Source organism: Halyomorpha halys, unplaced genomic scaffold, assembly GCF_000696795.3.
Source record: "Halyomorpha halys isolate HHAL.00 unplaced genomic scaffold, Hhal_1.1 Scaffold447.1, whole genome shotgun sequence".
Lineage (NCBI taxonomy): Eukaryota > Metazoa > Arthropoda > Insecta > Hemiptera > Pentatomidae > Halyomorpha > Halyomorpha halys.
The window spans coordinates 291,569-308,732 of record NW_027107551.1 but is presented as its reverse complement, the minus strand read 5'-3'; the positions used below and the strand labels follow the sequence as shown (position 1 = coordinate 308,732).

At 31.6% G+C, this 17,164-nt stretch overlaps 1 protein-coding gene across 3 annotated transcripts in view; it reads right to left on the bottom strand.

The window, feature by feature from the left end:
* The window catches only part of hth (homothorax), a 321,058-nt gene that overhangs the window by 84,276 nt on the left and 219,618 nt on the right, over positions 1-17,164 (bottom strand). For all 3 annotated transcript variants that reach the window (XM_067045908.1, XM_067045909.1, XM_067045910.1), the window contains exons 8-9: positions 10,911-11,033; positions 1,183-1,331 (exon numbers count right to left, since the gene is read on the bottom strand). In XM_067045908.1, coding sequence (XP_066902009.1) covers positions 1,183-1,331; positions 10,911-11,033 — 272 coding nt within the window. The remainder of the gene's footprint in view (positions 1-1,182; positions 1,332-10,910; positions 11,034-17,164) is intronic.

Below are 17,164 nucleotides of genomic sequence, written 5' to 3'. Positions count from 1 at the left end.
TATACCACTTTTTCCTACAGCCGACTGCTCCTTGGACGTCCCGCCCATTTCATCTCGGACAAAATAATTTCAATTTCTTTTTGTGAGCTCGTGCCAGTACCGCCTGCATCGGACTTGATGGGGAATGGCTGGCATTCCATTGAATTAACACCTTCACGCATTAATATGTAGTTTATGCAAATGAGGATGGCGTGTGTGTCTCCTATCAAGGTACCAGATACAAACAGTTCACAAAAGTATAATTATTACTGCTGTAGCTTCAATTGTTCATTTTACAACAAGAATTCACAATTTAAAATAAATAATGCATAAGTTTTAAATTTTAACAAAGTAAATAAGTAAGCTCTGGTGAAAACTACTACATATCCAGTAGCTCTCTAAGTTTACAACACAAAATAAAGCTATGCAATGTTTTAATGCCAAACAACACTACACATGAATCAATTATCTTTGTGTCATAAAAAAAATATATATCAACAAACAACAAAGTAATATAAATAAAAAAACAAAAAAAAAAAAACATGGCAGGTGAACTCCTAGAATTTTTGCATATCATACATTAAAATAAATCTAAAAATGTCCGGTCTTAAAGTTTTGTTCTTAAGGATGAAGCATTGTATTCCTGACATTTTTAGAATATTCATAAATATTAATAAAACGAAAAATAGTTACTAACAAAGCTTCTTAGTAAAGATAGTGCAATTCACGTTTCTATAATATTCAAATAATTCAGAGCTCTGTGTTTCAAGTATAAAATGTATGAAACATAAAAAAATATTAGACTACATACTTCGGAACACAGTTATAAAATCTACCCCCTCAAAATCTCGACCAGTTATATCGACTATTCACCAATTTGAAGACCTGTATGCACCCGCCGATATTTTAAACTATCATAAATGCAAATGACAAGTAATAGAAAGCCGATCCGAACAGCAATAATATACCCCTCGTGGCTTTATGGAAATGGAAAAGCATTACATGCAGGGGGATGCACAAATAAAAATATTGATTCTGGTAGTAGAGATTGAAGGAATGCACGCAGGGTCGTATATTGTTCTAGCTGGTTAGAATGAGGGAGGATGAGCTCGGTGGGAGGGTGATAAAATGGTGTATTTTATGAGGGTTGGGGGGGGGGGATTACCACGGCTGGCAGATAAAGACCATCATCTAGCGACTTACCGTCAGGTGTTGGAACAGCCAGGCTCTGAGGATATTGGTGGCTACCTTCGGAAATATTCCTCGCTTTTTTTGGTTCTTTTTCCCGTTCGTATCGTCGTCTTCTTCTCCGGTTCCTTCACCGCTACCGATACTGGCATTACTCGCATCACCTGTAACAAATAAGAAAAGAAAGAGTCGGTATTAATACAGCATTGGAAAACATTATAAGTATAAACATAATATTATTATTCCTTTTTGTTTGGGTTCTTAAATTCCTGATGATTATTATAGACTTGACTGAATAGCTAAACCGCAGTGTCACATATTTGCAGTTCGCTCTATTTTCACAAGTACTATATTTTAAGTTTCAGAGACGAACCTGCAATAATTATTATTCCATACATCGGTCCTGTCAACTAGCGCAATTTATCCCGTTTTCGGAAGGTGTGAAAGAGATATAAAAGTCAGATCTCCTTGAAAGGGGTTATTTAGATAAAGTGGAATGATACTGTTGAAGTTACAAGGATTGGGCGGGTCTGAATAAGGATTAGGAGGGTGAAGGATAATAGGTTTAGCAGTGGGCGGTCTTTGAGGGGTGCCTTCTAAATGAGTCATATGCAAACAGTCTGACGGGGTAGTTCCATTATCCAGAGATAATGGTAATGACACAAGTCCCGTAGAACAAACCTTTCATTTTATCAACTGGCGACCCCTGGCCAGATCCAGCCATTATGGAAATAGGCGAACTGCCTAAGCAACCACTGATAACGCCCTGACCCTCGGGATCTGCAGGCAAATTACCCAACTTTATCCTGACTAACAGTGGGGTCCCAGCACACTCACTCTAATCTCCCGTTGACATTTATCCACACCTCTGGTCCCCACTAACGAACAACATGTCAGCAAAATATATTTCCCTAAAAAGGAATGGAACGCTTGAATCTTCCAGGGACAAACTACATTGCAATCCATGAGTTATTTGGATTGATTCAAAATTGAAATTATTTGGAAGAAAAAAACAAAAAAGAAGCTACATCAATCATACGCAGTAATATCAAGCCATATTTATCAAGGGAGACTTCCCTTAGCAAGACCCACAATATTGATGTTATCACCAAAAGTGTCAGTTCTCAAAAATTAGAATGCAAAGTACGGGATTCCAGATATTGCGTATAATTAATTAATCATTACCAATACTTAAATTATTCGTATTAAGCTTAAAACATTACCTATTTTTCGTTTTTCTCCTCCACATATTGAATTAAACCTCTCAAGCAATAACTAATGTTTAAACTTTTATTTTAACTGTTTTCATGATAATTTAGCTTAAAGATAAAAAAAATCTATGATTTTCTATTCTGTACAAAAATTGACAAAAAAAAGGTGATATTTTACACAATTATTACACCTTTCTGCCAAATTTGAAACAATTGTCTTTTTTAGTTTAAATCTATGTTTACAAACAACATATTTGTTTTAATTCAAGGAATAATTTTAACTAACTAATTTCATAGAGTTTTCGGATACTGGTTATTAACGGGGAAAAGCAAATTTTATGATGTTTTAGAATTTCGTTTGTCATGTTGGCTGAGGGGGTATGAAATATTTTCTTGTAAACCACTCCTTCATAGTAAATGTACCACTCCTTTATTGTACTATTTTCTGTTGGTAATAGTTCCCACCATGAACACGAGCATTGTTGCAACGCATTATTTCCAAATTCTTTTCTTCCAAATGTAACAACAAAGGATGTTTAAATGCTAATAAGGATGAAATCGATCGCTATCGGAGACATTTCATTGTTTCGCAAAGATCTCATGGATCTGTCGAACCAGCTGACTGGGCCCAACAGTAGAGGCATCCGCAAGAGTACATAATTTTTCCCTAAGCGGGAAGGTGCGCGGGTAGATGTTTGTTTATGGGGCCATTAGGGTCACGGTTGAACCGGCTTGGATTTATCCCCTCCCCCCAGGTTTACATGGGGTTCCTCCCTATTTCCTACCCCTCATGATCCCGGATTCGCCCTGTTTCCTCTGTCCCGGCAATGCTCCGTCTTGAGGTGGGATACCTGGCTTATTTACACTACACACATCACCATAGCTTATTTTTTTTTATAAAGACCTTACCGAAAAGTGATCTTTATGTTATAAAACACGTTCTGCGAAGAATTATTGTTTAAGCTATTATGTCAAGAACTTCCCGATTATCTTGTTACAGCAAATGTTTAATCACTTGCGCTGAGTGCGATATGTGTATACTCACCAAATGGGAATAGACAGCGGTACGTGAGAGGAGAGTATCGATTCCCAATTTGGGCGAGTGGCTGGTCAGTAATGGAGCCCATTATGTTCCGCTCCCATTGTCGCCTAGCCGCTGGCTAATTAACTCGACTCCTCTGCCCAATTGTTACTTCACTTTCTTATTGCTACGGCCTCAGTTGTATAAATAGATATTAGAGGATTAAATGGTTGGAAATGCTCTCCCTGTAGTGATGTTGGTCGAGGTATATAAAAAGAAAAAGCTACATAGAAACTATAAGAAGGAGGCCTGGATCACTGATCAATAAATTTCTACAAATTTTCATGAGCCACAAATTCATGTGTTGTATCGACGCCGCAGTAGGTTACAAGCAGTCTCTCGTAACCGTAATATAAAACTGGATCTTTGACGCAATCCCCTTTTCCCTCAAGTATTTTCCTTTACTTTGTTTCATAATTATTATGACGTTAATTTATAATGAGACGCATCATTCTAAGAACAATCTAATAGTATCAAATATTATAAACACGAGAAAAAGATGGCGTCGTAATTTTAATTACATGTACCTAGAATGAGTAGATATAGTTACGTCGTAGTTGATGAGTACAAGGAATTAGCTAGACTGAAGTGATTAGGTCGTTTTGGATAAAAAAAGAAATTATTTTTATGGCGAAATTGTTGGTTATAAGAAAAATTCTCTTGGATCTGATCGGAATAATATGAACATAAAAATAAAATAAACATAGTTATTAATTAATTAATTATTGAAATAAAGTAAAAAAAAAGCTATAAAAAAGTTTTCATCTCATATGTTTATTACTTTCATTTATTTTTTCTCACCAGTACATTTATTTACATTTTCAAAATTTATCGATCAAGAACAAGAGATAACAAATATTATATAAAGAACACAATTAACTTTACTTTAGCATATAACACTTAAGCACATTTATCCCAGTCGAGTCGTTCACTCAGAATCCTCCTAACTGTTTTGCGGAACAAGATTCTATAGAAGTAACATGATTACCCCAAACGTTTTCCAACCCCCCGAATTATTTATTAGTGTACATATACAAATATATTTCGGTTTCAGACTGGTTAGTTTCAATTTTTATTTTATTTGAAAGAAATTCTTCTACGTATCCTTCATCAATTTATCTAGGACCAATATTACTTAGGAGAAATAATGACGTAAGTTGGAATATTTATGGAAATGTTAAATCTAGAATTGTAAAATCTCAATAAATGTTAATTTGATGTAAATATATATTAACTCAAAATATGGTTGTTTATATTTTAGTTTACTGTATAATCTGTATCTCATTTTCAAGTTATTATTTCATTTACTTTACAATCGGGTCATAGTTTCTCCTAAGATCTTCAGAAATTAACAATAGCAACACAGGCAAAAGATGGGTCCATCCCAAATCAAGTTTACTGATTTTTATATTAGAAAGGAATAGATCTCTATATCAATGAGAAATCTAGGTAAAAAATACAAATTAAAATAAGCCTGTAAATAACTATAAAGTATTAATTACATTAATTGTATTGATCTTTAAACTTTTTTTTGTTATAATTAATACCCTTTATAATTCACAGTAAAATTTGTATCCAATTGCTCAGTCGACAACACCTCATGCCCCATTGAACCCCCCTTATCATGAAAAAATGAGGGAAACATTGCATTACAACATAATAATTTAAATGTGTAATGCGCATTGTGTCGCTACATGATCTGGAAGTCCGGTTCCGGCAGAATTCTTCTTCTTTTTTTTCCCCCTACCAAAAAAGGGGGTGGAAATATTACCAAGAGGGAGGGTGTGGGACGGTACTAACTCGACAAGGGAAAAGGCATTTTCTGCAGTTTCTTTTTCAGAGATGAATACATGACTGCTTGTTAGGAAAACAAATTGCGTTCCGTCCCTCTTCGCCTCATGGCTTGTAATAAGCACCGTTTACGCTGATCAATTTGCCCGAGCAATATAGTCGAGGATTCCTGTTTCATCTGACAGCTGAAAGGGATTGGAATGCCGCACCGTGAAAAATCATAGTCAGAACCGGTCGTAACATAGAAGGTGCTTTGTCAGAGTACCCGAATGGTATTTGGTTTTGTTTCTTGGAGGAAACGGTAAAAATGGGGTAACCATAATAGAATCCCCAAAATTAATGTTTGATCATTAAAAAAATATATATGTAAAAGCTAAAGCTTCTTGCAACTTAATTGGTTTTTCTCAGCTTCAGTAGTTCCTGACAGTAGGAGTATTCCTGATGTGTTAAATGTAAAACGTTTTAATATGCTAAATGTTATAACTATAGGATCGTGAGCAGCGTAATTTAAAGTCTATGTTATATGTTAAATGCAGAGGAGCTCCTAGTGGATTTTCTTGTCAACTTTTTTTTGTTACCTTGTAGTCTGAGTAAGGTAATCAAATCTCCAACAGATTCGTCGCATCATCTTTCCTCTATCTCATTTGTTCCTTGTTTCCTCAGCTAGTTTTTTTCCCTATTACTTTATTATTATTATCCATTACTTTATAAGAGTGTAAAAACGTTCAAAACTAAAACAACATGAACTGCAAGCAACTAACCTATCAAAACTACAGGTAAAATGGTGTGGAGCTTAATGTTATTGTCCATTTACCAGAGCTATTAACTAGCTCTCAACCATGATAAATGTTATGTCGCTTTAACATGTTAAAAGGTGGACATATTTTTTCATTTAACACAATTTTTTTCCATTTAATACCTTACACTAAAGATCATGAATATCCCAATATATCATTTCTTAATCATGTTTCATCAGAGTTTTTAAACCATTAAAGATAAATTTGAATAAACGGGATTATTGTGACAACCTGAGTTAATCAATATAAACTGAAACCTAATGAAATTGGAGAAACATATACATTTTTTTTTGTACGTGGATTAAGAAGTCCAAAGGTGAACACAGAAAAAGATCTAAGCACAATTGTTGAGAAAGTTTGGGGAAATTATAAGTCTCTAAAGTATACGAATCAGTCATTAAATAAATATGGCAAGTATAAAATACTCTGCCAAGAACAAACATCTTCATTTTCGTTTATACAGACTGGAAGGAGGATCTACATTTCCAAATGAAGAATAGGATGCAAATGGACTATATTTCCAAACTAATGATGCTGACCATTAAACCTCTTCTAGTGTATATCATGGTGTAAACTTGCCCTGGGGTTTTTTCCTATGTAGAGTAACTCGTATACTCCTTAGGCAACTGCAAACTTCGGGCTGCACGGTGATGTGCTAGCGGTTTGTTTTTTAAGCTCTTAATCTGATCATGAAATGGGAAGAACGATGAAGAACAAGAAAAACAGGGAAAAACATGAGTCATAAAATATCAGCCAATTAAATTAATTTGGTGCTTTCAAATGTGAGGAAAACAACAGTTAATCATGAGTCTAGTTAGTGCTGGACTTGAAATGTTTCAATTCATACTAACATTATATGTATAATTGCGAGAATCCTTAATGATGTTATTGGAAATATAGTAGGCATTACAACTCCTTGCACAATAGAACTCCTGGACCTATAGTTAAGTCCATAGTCCACAAAGGACGGCACGTGCAGTGTTGTTTCCCATCGAACCCTAGACGACCGGACCGCTTTTCTGAGCGATTTCCTAATCTGCTGGCTAATCAAACATCTGCTACAAACAGTAGCCCAGAGGCGGTGATTGGCAGACCTGGCGGCAGCTATCGGAGCCTGTAATTGGACCAGCGACAATAGACCCGACGACCAGAGCAAATAGATAAAGAGCGGTCTGTTGGATATCGATTCCGACTGAGAATGACGTGAGCTGCACATCACTCCTCACCAGGCACCACCGCCCTCGGGCTCAAATGGACCATGAACCCCCTTCCAGTCTCCGGCTGGGAAATTAAAAAAAAATTTATATATCTCAGAGCTACCTCGCTTTCCTTAATGGTGGGAATATTGTCTCCTTGCTATCACTTTGTCATTCCCGTTGGGGATACTTCGTAATCTGCTTGAGGTTCTAGTCGGACTTAGTTCTTGTTGGAAAACAGCAGAGTATAGTTTCGTTTACGCTCTACCTCATCCGAAAATGGAAAAGTAGGTATTAATACCAATATTAAATTATATGCCGACTGACCTAAAGTATACATTAATAAAGTTGCTCTGAACAGATCCGCTACCTTGCACCACATTTGGACAAACGACTAACTTCGATTCCGACTATTACAGCACTTACTAGAAACGGTCTATACTTCTTCATTACATAAGACTGATCTACACAATTATAATAAGGCCTATCTGGACATACGGAGTTGAGCTTTGGGGCTCCATTAAACCTTCGCATTCCTATCGTATCCAATCCTTACAATCAAAAATCCTTCGTAAAATCTTCAATGCTCCTTACTTTGTCACAAATAAAATCATACATAAAGATCTGAATGTTCCATATGTAACCGATCTAGCCCGAACCAGATATCATTTCTTCTATTATAAACTCCCTAATTACCCAAACCCACTAGTTTATAACGTTGCTTCCTCTTCCATTCCTGACAACTCTCCAAGATGCCTGAAAAAAAGATGGCCAGGAGTCCTTCTAATGTAAAAACGTTATTAGATTGCTACAAATGGGTAGTTTCTCTACACGCCTGTATCACTCCATTATAAACTTCAATTTTACATCAAATTTACTGAATGTATTATTCAGTACAGTTGTAAATTTTGATAAATATATACAAAAATTGATGTGAAAAATGTTCAATTTCACATTAGGCCGTATAGTACTCGGTTAGGAATCGTATGGGTTCAATTCTCATCTCAATCAGTTAATATATTTACAGTAGCCTCAAGAAAGGGTTCTTGACAATTACATTACAGTTTGAATCTCAACCTTCTCGTAGCCGGGAGGGATAGGCAAAAAGGACTAAAAGGCCACTTGTCGGACTAGTTCCCCCACCGATACTGATACAAGTACCAGTAAACGTAGAACTTTGATGGTCGATCTCAATGATATAAGCACAAGGAAAGAGAATTTATTCCAATCATAGAAATAGGAGGCCTCCTGGATATGTAACCAAGGATAGTTATCTGATCGATAGTGAACGGATATGGTCGTACCTACAATTTCACCTCACTTTCTTCCTCATTCTTTCTTTCATTTGATTGTACAATATTTGTTATTATTTCACTATTCATTGCTCCAGAAAAGTAGTTCTCAACCTCTTTTTGGAAGGCTAGCAATGTAGGACGAAGCGTCAGTGACTAATAAATTTTTTTTGTCTTTCTTGAACATCTTCCTACAATCATCATATACGGTCAACTAATGATCTTTCAATATAAATCCTTTAAAATGACACATTATAAATTATATTGAAACAGTAATCCCTTAAAAAATAATTCCTAATGATATCACTGTTATAGACAGTCTTAGATCGCTGTATTTGGTAGCCAATCTTTTAGATGGTATTGAATTATCTTGAATCTTGGACCAAAGTGTAGGCCTTGAAAAGTAATAAATCTACTTTATTCAGCAATTTAAAAATACTTCTAACAAAGTAAAATGAAATCCAAATCATCTAAGCCTTTAGTATTTGTAACAAATCTACCATTATAATAATTATTATAAATTATTCTTTTTTCATCTTTGCAATTTCATACGTCTTTATTCCTCACAAACGAGGAAATACGTTAATTAATGTGTTACCAAATTTCTCGTTTTCAAAAACATATGGCAGCTTTTGAATTCAATGACGTGAGTTGAAATATTTCTTAAAACGAGTTAATAAATCCATGAACACCATTAAATGACAATGTAATGTAAAAAGTTCAAAATATGGATGTTAATACTTTGTTTACAAGAAATTATTTGAGAAATATTAGATGTGCGTTAAAAAAAAAATTAAGTCTATGTTTTACGTTAGAAATTAAAAAAAAAAAATATTTCAAATTATCTTCCATAAATCGATCAACTATATTAAATATATGCCGAAAATTTAAATTAACATTAATCACAAATGGATCATGAAATAAAAGAGGAATAACGTTTACAAAATTAAAAAAAAAAAAAAAAAAACTGATAATAACATATTTGCTTCAATGTAATAACTCGAAAATCATGATTTCTTTTTAATAATACTCGTACCATAGATATGAATGCCATGATGTGAAATATTAAAATATGAAGCGTCCTTGCAAACCTTTAAAAAATAAAGTATTTATACTTCAAATGCAATCCATGAGCATCCAGTTTTATTTATAGAACTTGAAGAAAATGGATTAGTTATAAATAATCACCAAGACTGTTAAGATTGCATTTATGATATGCATGCAATTAAGCAGTGCTAACTGATAGACGTTTTTCATGGGAAATCCTTTATGATTTTATTGCCATTTAAATCCTACAATAATGTTTCTCAAGAGTAAAAAAATAAATAAAAACAATTCTAAGAATAAAGTCATGACCGATGTTACAAGATTTGAAACTGTTTACGATATTAATTTCAGGAAATATTAAAATTTTCACGAACCCAGAAAAAAAAAATTTGAAAGATGAAATAATCATTTTTTAATCGACATTTGTCAAGAAAAAAAATTACACTAATTAAAATTAACTCTTAGTTTAAACATATTAATTAGCTATCATGCCAAAGTATATGTTTCCATCAGATTTTTTTCCTTGAAATTATTAACATTAAAAGCGGCTTCATATACTTTATTTCATTTTGATTTGGAACAGAAAAACCGTACTTTGCATATCAGTTAGATTGTTGTTTTGGCTCAACCATGTAATAAAAATAATATTATTAATACTATATGTTAGGTATAGTGTTGAAAATTTATAAGAGATAGATTCATTAATAAACGTCTAAAATATAATTAGATGCATTGGTAAACATCTACGTTGCTTCAGGCATCTGTTGTTTTCTGATATATGATATGAATCTGATAATATATAAACCTACTGCTTTAAAATATTATTTAGTTATAAATGATTTTGATTAAGGGGGGGCTTAAATATTAATAATAAGTTACATTAATAATATCATATTGCCAAGGATTCTCAAAGAGTATTTGTAAAGTATATGTTATGCGAAATTTTAACAAACCAGGCAATAGATAAAATATATAATTTATAAACATAAAATATATAATTATAATAATTAGTAATAATGATAGTAAATAAAAATGGCGCATATCGGGAATTAGGTGTGTAAGGAGATTTGGTTAAGGTTAACAGAGAAGAGACCGTAAAAACGAATCATTACAGAAGAAGGCGGGTTAAATAAATAAATGACAGAGAGAGTGGGTGAGGAAGACAGAGAAGGAGAGAGGGAGTTTGAGAGAGAAATATATAGAGAGAGTAAGAGAGTGATATTGTGTGAGAGAGAGAGAGAAAGAGAGAGAGAGAGAGAGTGAGCGAGGAGTGATAGGGAGGAGGGGGACGGATCGATGGACGGAGAGTGCGCACTCAGACAGCTTACATGAGTTGTACTCGCCAGGACTTCCAAGGAAGACGCTTGAGTAGAGGACGCCTCGTCGCGCAGCGTCCGACGCAACCCGAGCGTCAGCCGGCGATGGCCACTCTCTTCTTCCGCACCACTTTCCTGCAACACAATACATAACTATATTAGAACATAAGCTTTATGGTAGATCAATCTTATAGATAAAAAGAAAACAAAAATCAAGGAAAGAAAAGAAATACATAAAAAATTAACTCAAAATGGCATAAACTCGCATTAGTCTATACTACTGAGTATATAAACATATACAGAATAATCAATATTATTAAGAGATATCCGGTTGTTATGCAATGAAGAGCCGAAGGTGATGGGAATAGTAAGCGTTCACCCATAGTCCGTATTGAAATTTATTTATTTAGGAATTATGAAATACTTCTACTTACCCTTGTAGATAAAGCAAGGCTAGGGTATCAAAAGTTACTAGAAAAATATACTGAATATGATTTCGATCAACTATAGATACAAGCTGTACCAATGGAGCTAATAATATATTACCTAACTTAATCAATTCAAATAGTAATAATACCAATGAAAATGGCCTCTTATTTTAATTTAGTTATCTTATAAAAATTAAGTAGTTAATTATGTATTTAAAAAAAAAATGCATTTTATGTATAAGGTTATAATATTTCAGTCATTTTGAACAATACAGTTTGATTTCCCAGTGATGATCAAATCTCAAACACCATAAATTTTAAACTAAATTGTTATGTCCCTGTCACTCCATATTTATATTTAAAATTTTTTATCCACCGTTTTTAATCCATCAAGAGGATATTATGAAACACCTTTATATTCAACATACATAAGCCATCCGTCACTACTCAAAATAATCATTAAAATCTTTAAACAGTTATAATGAAATGATAGCAATTTTAGCACTTATAGGAAAAAAAAACTGGACAAAACGTTGATCAATACGAAACATATAATTCATTCTTAAAATACGGTTGGTCTGACATATAATCGATGAACACTTTGTAGCCATTTTCGTTTTTCTGTGATCGATTATGCGTAAAGTATCTTTGCCCAGGCAACGGGCAAACAAACGCTTGTTTACAATACTATTTCTTGGTAACACGTAAATTTACTTTCATCAAAGCACCTAATATCACCTGCCATTACGGATATATCATTTTTACTCACATAGAATAATTATATTTAATATTTTTTGACTACTACATAAATAATAAAAAAGAATATAATAAATATTATATCAGTGAATAAACAGAACGTATTTAAATAAGATATAAACAAAGCAGATTTAACTGATTAAAGTAAAAGTGATAATTTAATAATACAAATTGAAATATTATGAATTTCACAAAAAAATCATCATTAAATTTAGTATTGAATTAACTTCAATTATTCTAAAAATAAATCAATTAGATCCTATTTACACAGTTCAACGAGGATTTTATTTTAACATAATGAATAATACTATTATTAAATAAAAGTAAATCCTAAAAAACTAAATTTTATTTTAATTATCATTTCAGCTGTCAAAATTATTCTCTTTCTTAATGTCATTCATACATTGATGTAATTTGTTTTTCAGTATTTATTTTTTTCAATCACATGGTGGCGAGTGACCATTATTTTCCAATCTACTTTAGATTTTTTGACTTCGTCCATAGCATATGCTCCGTTGACACATGTGTTGAGTTAATAATGCACCATATGTTTAATCGAATTAGGTATTTCGTGAAGCTATCTGGTTGTGTGGAACATCTGGCAGCCATTTAGGTAAAAGTGTGAAAGCTATAAAATAATCCCTGTTTTGTTTAATTTAAAAACCAAATAATTTTTTTATTCATAGCTTAAATGATATTTACAACTGTACATACATCCAGTACATTTGATGTAAGATCATAATGGCATAATGAAATGTAGAGAAACTACCCATTGGTAGCACTCTAATAACGTTTTTATACAAGAAGTCTCATAGCCATCTTCTTTTCAGGCACCTCGGAGGATTGTCAGGAATGAAAGAGGAGGCAAGGTTAGAAACTAGTGGGTTTGGGTGGTTAGGTCTGGTTACATATGAAACAATAAGGTATTCATGGATGATTTTATTTTCGACTAAGTAAGGAGCATTGAGGATTTTGGATTTGATGGTTTAGCGAAGCCCCAAATCCTTATTATAGTCATGCAAATGAGTCCTTTGTAATAGGTTGGAAGTTTAGACCGTTTGTCTAGTAAGTGTTGTAATCGTCAGAATAAACGTGTAGTTTCCTTTATTTTCATTCTTGAGTGAGGATTCCAAGTTAGGCGTTCGTCCAGATGTAGTCCAAGATAGCGGATCTGTTGGACAGGAGTAAGGGCAACATTATTAAAGGATATTTTTGGTAGGTTTACGACGAAAGGTAAAGATGATTTGATAGGATTTTTTTTACTTTCTCCAATTTCGACACTATTCTTCGAGGATGAATTTGAGAGTTTTGGATGCAATTAAAGGGTTTTTCCAGTGATAAACTGTTAGCATACATATGTCGTCGGCATACGTGGTGAGAATAATGTTCAGAACGGTTGGGATGTTAGCTGTATAGACTGTGTACAGGATGGGACCGAGGATACTACCTTGAGGAAACCAGCGGACTGAAAGAAGAGGGATGGATGCATAAGGACCATTAAAAACCAGATCATTAAAATTAATTATTACATTGTTAAATTTATAAATAGAGATCGTGAAATGTCTGAATATGCTGTTCAGACAATGATTATTACTAGAGACCGAAATGTTGTGCAATAAAAAATTGAAAAACGTGTAGCCAAAAATCCAAAATGGGTATAATCGCGCAGTAAATATTTTGTATAAAACAAACAAATACACCAAAATCAACTTTATTGTGCAATTAATAATATTAATGTGTACGTGGAAAACTTATCTGACCCTATTTTGCAGCTTAAGCAAACTCCTGCAAAAACCTCAAAACATACAATGAAAACGAGTCCTTTTCATGATCTGAATTTACTAAGAAAATAATTGCACGAAAATACGGTCTCTAATCATTACTATTAGAAAATAATTAATTTTCCTGTACGATTGAAATTCTGCATTTCTCTAAATTATGAATATAAACATTTGTTTTCTTTTATATATTCGGCAAAGTACATTATAAATCATTTTATTATTAAATAAAATTAATGTGTCATGAAATTTATCCATACACATATTTATTTTTATCAGCATTTTTAATAATAAATAATAAAATATAAATTTAAAAAATCGGAATCATTATACCAAACACACACACACACACACAAAATATATATATTGATTTTTGGATTACAGGTTTCTTGAAACATTAAACTCCAAATTTTTAGGGTGGTTACATTTTTTTTCCTGGATTGATTACAAAGATTTATTATTGAAAAAAAATTCAATATCAAAAGTTTCAAAGGTAGAATAAAAATCTTAGTAATATGAACATAATAATATTTTGTACGTTTACGAAAAAGTATTTTTAAATAATGCAGGTGAGTTATTTACATGCCCAAGTGCTATCAGTAAATACGTTGGGTTGTCTATGTTACACAACTATCAATCTTTCAGATAAACACAAATCCCTTCTCGTGTTTTTTTTCCCCGACATTTCCCTATCCTCTAAAGATATACTCGCATCTGTTCCTCATGTTGAACTCCTGCCATGAATCAAAAAAGAAAAGTAAATAAATATTTTAAAAATTATATAAACAATTAATTTAAACTATAATCGAACGCGCATGGCATCGGCTTGAAATTATTTATTTTTTAATGCTATGTAAAAATTACATATAAACACTATGTCGCAATAAGGGCTACAAAACAAAAATGCCTTTATATATTCTTTTTATTATCTTGTTAGAGACCGGTAGTTAATAACAAAATACTGAATAAATTAATTATACAATTAATTTTAAGTCAGGCACGAGAAATTTATACCCTTATGCAGAGATCTTATGTAATATTAATTTATGATGAATATTATTAAATTTTAGATAGTAATAATAGCTAAAATTTATAAGATTTTTAATAACCACAAATGTAGAGTGAAATAAAATGATAATATAACAAACCTGGTTCTTGAGTTAGGTTATATAATAGTGTGAGAAGTTAAAGATAGTAACATACAAAAATTGTAAGAAATATAATTTATTATTAAATGTTATAGCGAAAAATACAGATAAATTAAAACACAGAATGGTGCGAATTTATTTCTAAAGATACGTGTTTATTAGAAGGTCCTTGATGTAATATGTTTTAATAAAGAAAGTTGAGACTATTTGAATAATTTTTGTTATTATTAAAAATAATTGCGATAATTGCTGTCTTAATACCCGCCTATCTTAAACATATAATTTTAACATTTTTATATTATAATTTTTTTAAATTTATTCTACAGAATATAATTCAAAACTTTTAAAAAATAAAGAAGGCTTGATAATTCCTTAAAAGGAAGTAAAATAATAAAATATTAGTTCTCTATTTTATTATAATATTGTAGTTTCATAAAAAAAATTAAGAATATCAATGCTTCATTTATTAAAAAATAATATTTAACCAGTAACCAGCCGATACATCAGTTTTTGAAAGTTATTTATTGTTAGAATATAATTTTTTTTTTTTTGAAAATTACTACTTTTTATTTATTGATAGATATTAGAATCTACCACACAGTTGTGGGCAATAGGTAATAGTGATGAATGATCTCATACATACTAAAATAAAATAAAATAAATTAAATAAATGAATAAAAAAAAAAGAAAACTCTCTTAAAATATATACAAACAGAAGAATAAACAAAATGAACATAATGAAACTATCTGTATGAAAAATAAATAAATAAAATAACATAATGATAAAATAATATAGTCTCTAGTCTGAACATAATTAAATTAATTGATTGCCTTCGAGTTCAGATAACACCGTAATTCGAATGCCGTGAAAAATGTTGTGAGCTGATTTATACAATTATCATGTCCGGAATATTTGTCAGTTACAATTGCGTGTTGGTTTAACTTCGCGTTCTTTGTACCTAATTTTTTGTAGATAGCGCATATCAGTAAATACCAGAATGGCGACTCTTCATTGTTTCCTAATAGTATTTATCCTTCGAAGCGTTGTTCTAAATGCGTGTTTATAAAAATAATGTCGTGCCAGTGAGAAAGGAAATCCAAAATGCATTTGTCAACACTGATCAGGAGATATCAATCATAAGTGATTTAAAATATATATGTATTTTTAAAGTACTTTCCTTTTTTATTATTTTTATTTAGTGTTCAATTATAATTTTATATTACTTATCTACGTTCTAAAATGAATGCAAACGATTGTAGTTTTAACTTTTCTATTTTTGAAATATGTAAAATTTTAAGGCGTTAAAAAAATTATGAAACGAGAGATAATAAAGAAAACGGAATAGAAAGGTTATACAAATAAAAAAATAATACAAGATTTAATAATTATGATACTAATAAAAAAAACTCTAAATTAGTCAAAAAACATGCAGAGCAGGAGGAAAAAACGTGAATGAAAAAAAGCGAAACGCGTGTCATTAAACCGAACTAACGAACCGCGGTAATTTATTCCACTCAAAGCTCATTCAAAGAAATATTTTTTCGAAATAACATTTTGCCATTAATTATTTTATTTACTCTTTTTTTTTTAATGTGAATTTAAATACTAAAAAAAAATTAAAGTGAACTGTTTTTTATTTTATTATCTATATTAATCACATTTTTTTAATTATGGTAAAATTCATATATTATACTTGTGTTGGAATATTTTTACATCTGAATTTTATTGATTTAGATGTATATTTAATAAAGTTGTTAACGTGTTCAAAAAAATTGAATGTATATATGGCTATTATATATATTTTTTTACCCATCTTAACTAATTAAATAAAATAATTACTGAGCATTATCAAATCCTCAGCTAATATAAATTATATAAGTATGTAAATACATTAATCACACAATAATCGATGGGTTGTGAAAAAAAATAAAGTCATCAACTTGGTTAGTTTGTTTGTTTGTTTATTAATGCTTAAAGGCGTGAAAGCCTCTGGCTATCAACGCATATGGCATGCTAAAAGTTTTGTAAAAATTATTAATAAATAAAATAAAAATAATAAATTAACAAAAATTAAATATTTTCTGTAATATACAAATGAAGAATTTTTGTCATTTGCCTATTGGTGTTGCGAAATGAAGAATTTTCGTTATGCAGG